The sequence below is a fragment of the Cystoisospora suis genome, assembly GCF_002600585.1.
Source record: "Cystoisospora suis strain Wien I chromosome Unknown contig_2615, whole genome shotgun sequence".
NCBI lineage: Eukaryota > Apicomplexa > Conoidasida > Eucoccidiorida > Sarcocystidae > Cystoisospora > Cystoisospora suis.
In genome coordinates this window covers 1-3,196 of record NW_027155413.1, presented here as the reverse complement: position 1 = coordinate 3,196, position 3,196 = coordinate 1, and the positions used below count along the sequence as shown (strand labels likewise).

At 48.9% G+C, this 3,196-nt stretch overlaps 2 protein-coding genes across 2 annotated transcripts; both read right to left on the bottom strand.

The window, feature by feature from the left end:
• Positions 1–27: 27 nt before the first annotated feature.
• On the bottom strand, positions 28–1,357 carry CSUI_005398 (uncharacterized protein). Its single transcript, XM_068065574.1, has one exon. The coding sequence runs from the start codon at positions 884–886 to the stop codon at positions 617–619; it is 270 nt and encodes an 89-aa protein (XP_067922450.1). The 5' UTR covers positions 887–1,357; the 3' UTR covers positions 28–616.
• A 976-nt stretch (positions 1,358–2,333) lies between these two features.
• On the bottom strand, positions 2,334–3,084 carry CSUI_005397 (uncharacterized protein). The gene has a single exon (XM_068065573.1). It carries the CDS (start codon positions 2,892–2,894, stop codon positions 2,793–2,795), a length of 102 nt encoding a protein of 33 aa, XP_067922449.1. The 5' UTR covers positions 2,895–3,084; the 3' UTR covers positions 2,334–2,792.
• Between the last annotated feature and the right edge of the window lie 112 nt (positions 3,085–3,196).

Sequence of the window (3,196 nt, the reverse complement as noted above, 5' to 3'; positions counted from 1 at the left end):
GGGTTTGCTGAAGTCGATGAGGATGAAACGCTGTAAAGGTCGTGATTATCGAGACGCGACTCCGAGACCAAGCCTTAGTCATGCTGGTACTTGAGGGGAGAAAGGGTTCGGGGTAGCCAAAAGAATGAGAGGCAGTCGTGTAGCGAAAAAAGCAGTACTGACGCGCGGATGGACACAAAAGAGAGAGAAAAGAGGTTTACAAAGAAGAAATCGGAGACGCTGTATGTTTCTGAGGTGCTTGTAAGGGGAATGACTCAGATGGAGAAAAAAGAGAGAACGAGGAGATTCTTTAAGGCTATCATTCATACATAGCTGAGAGAAAGGAAAGAGCTTATCTGTGCGTGAAGCAAAGAAGTGGAGGGAAAAGACGGGAGGGGAGAGAGCGACAAAATTAGACAGTCCGCACTGCCCTTTCTAACTTCTTTGGACGTCTTTGGCTTAACTAATCTTCCCTTACTATGAAGGATTGATCCCTCCTAGCCACCACTGCTCTCTCCATGGTACGTCACCGTGAATCTCGCGTTTATTCCTTTAGTACAGAGGAAGAACTACTTTCCAGAGATTCAGTCATCTTCTTCTGCTACGCTGGGTAGCTGAGCCGGCCATTCGTTAAGGTTCATGTGAAGCAGGGAAGGACTAGCAAAGGAAGAGGACAATTCGACCGCGAGCCGCGAGAAGGGAGGGGGGCGGAATAGCGAGTCGAGTATGAGAACTCGAAGGCAGAAAGGTAAGCAATCGTATACATCTGACGACGGACTTCTGTAGCGGCGACAAAGAAAGAAAAATAGAGGGAAAAAGTGAAGTGAAGAACCGACCTCGGAAAAGGGGAAGGATGGAAGGAGATGCACAAGCGGTGACAAGAGAGCATGTCAAGATGCTTTCTCATGAGGAGATCCCAGTTCCTTCGTGAAGCCCGTCTGGGCTCATTAGCTTCCTCGTCCACTCTAAAGCCCCCGTCCTCAAGAAAAAAAGGGAAAAGACCCAGTTACGTGAAACTGTAGAAAAAGGCGAACAAGTCCTTTTTGTCCTGTAGAAAAAAGAAGCAAGATGTACAAGAGCGCGACGCATGCGCTGTTCCATGACGTGATCTTGTGACGACAAGACAAAATCAGTCGTTCAATTATGTACTCTTTTTTTCCTACGCTCCTTAGTGACGGCTAGACACAAGCAATGTATACATGTATGTGGAGGTGTCAATATATGCGTCCAGGGGTTTGTATGGCGATTCTCACTTGATGCGCGTCTTGCTTGCTGCTGAGCTTTGTACTGCCGGTCCATGTCTTGAGATTAGGAGCAAGAGCTTATGAAGCACATAAGCACACGCCGGACAGGAGAACCTAATCACGATGAATACGGCTATAAAAGGAAAAGACTATGAAATCCACGTGCGCAGGACCGGGCACACGTGTGTCTCGGAAGGAAGAGTACCCTGTAGCCGAGCAGGGTGTTAGCTGATGACCGAGAGGAAAGTCGCGAACAGGAATGGTACAATACTCACGAGCTTTTAGCGGACAAATTACAGACGGTCTTGTAGACCGAATTGTTTTTTTTTTCTCTCCTCTCTCTCTACTTCGTAGCTGACTGGGCCTCACATGGCTGGGTGGATGCTTTTGCTTAGGCGCAAGAGAAAACACGAACTCTGGGGTGAATTCGCAGTCAAGTACGCGAGGGTAGCGAGGCGGGTGAGTTAGATATGGGGTAGAGGAAGATCGGCAGATAGCTTCAGATAAAAACAAGGAACCGACATCTACAGAGGGAAAGTACGTTCGGTTCCTGGCGCGGAGTGAATCTCCTCTTACGAGGGAAAAGTGAACTCCTTAGACTGGAGATCCAGAAGGCTCTTCAGACACCCTTGCCTCAGTCACTGTTCACTGCCATGATTGTCCCATCAGCAAAGTAACCATCCAGCCAAGAAAACGCCTGCTGCGCGTCACAGGTGAAACTAGTCCGTTTTCCATCCTTGGACGTAAAAGCAAAGAGCAGAATTGAAGTGAAACAGGTGGCTTATCTCAGTAGCTTCAGAATGCTAATACGCACGCCTTAGAAAAGACACTCTCTCGAGCCCTCCCGCTTCCCCTCATCAGCGATTTCTACCTGGTTGTCACCGAGCGGACACCCTGCCTACCTGAGTGTAACTGCCCCCTATCCGCCTATCACATGTCCGACTAGTGTACTGACGCCTTTATTGTGGGACCCTGTGATCGCTTCATTTCGTCGTACAGCTGGGTGGGCTGGTCTTCACTCTACGTGACACGTTTGCGCAGTGTTGGATTCAGACGGAGATACTGGGTGCAATGCAGGACGGGTAACAAGAGGCTACGCCAAAAAAGCATCCTCCAGGAGGGCTGAAAGATCAGTATCTCCTGTACCCTTCAGAGAAGAAACCTGTTTTCCTCAGGAAAAAAAGGAGGGAACACAAAGTGGAGTGAAGTTGGTGCTACGTGCGATTCAGTCAGGTAGCCCCTACAGTCCGCGTGGCCTAGTGTCAAGTGCCTCCAGGCCTCACAGCATGCCAGTGAACCAGCATAGCAAAGGTAGAGGAGACAGCACACACGAAAACCAAAGACGTACAAAAAACCTCCAGCCTATGATACTCGGTGAAAGAAAGCAATTCGAACCCTGGGGAGTTCCTGCATTTGCAGCATTCTCATGGTACCCGAGAGGACAACGCTTGATGGGAGAGAGGAAAGAACAAGAATTCTAAAGATCTGATACGGCTCCACACTCTATTACAGCAGTCCGCTGGCAAACTAAACTGCTGCGACGCCCGCGAGGGAGCGGCTTCTGTGAGTTTAGAACATCCTCTTAGCCAGATGATACTGGTCTTCTACCGTCACAAAAGCCGTCTTCTCATCCATGTGATGAGATAACAACAAAGACGGAGGTGGCGGCATTTCACAGTTCTTGTTGACAGAAGGGATACGACTACCGCGGCGAGAGCTACAGGGCTAAGCTACTAGGAGGCTAGCCAAGAGACGAACAGATTCCGCCCTAATCGTGTTTTCATCAGTCCGTCTTATATAAGGGCAACAAACTGCAAGAACGTGACAGCGACATTTCTTCTGAGAAGTGATTCCATTTCGGGACAAGAAAAGAATGAATCTGATCATGAGATTTGGATTCTCTCAAGAAGAAAGAAAGGGATCCATACTGGGTCTTTATTGCTCGGGCAGCGATAACAAGTGGACGTGGGGGT

Bases quoted from the DNA above. Each gene is read 5' to 3' on its own strand.
- CSUI_005398 (XM_068065574.1), bottom strand. From the start codon at position 886: ATGAGAAAGCATCTTGACATGCTCTCTTGTCACCGCTTGTGCATCTCC.
- CSUI_005397 (XM_068065573.1), bottom strand. From the start codon at position 2,894: ATGCCGCCACCTCCGTCTTTGTTGTTATCTCATCACATGGATGAGAAG.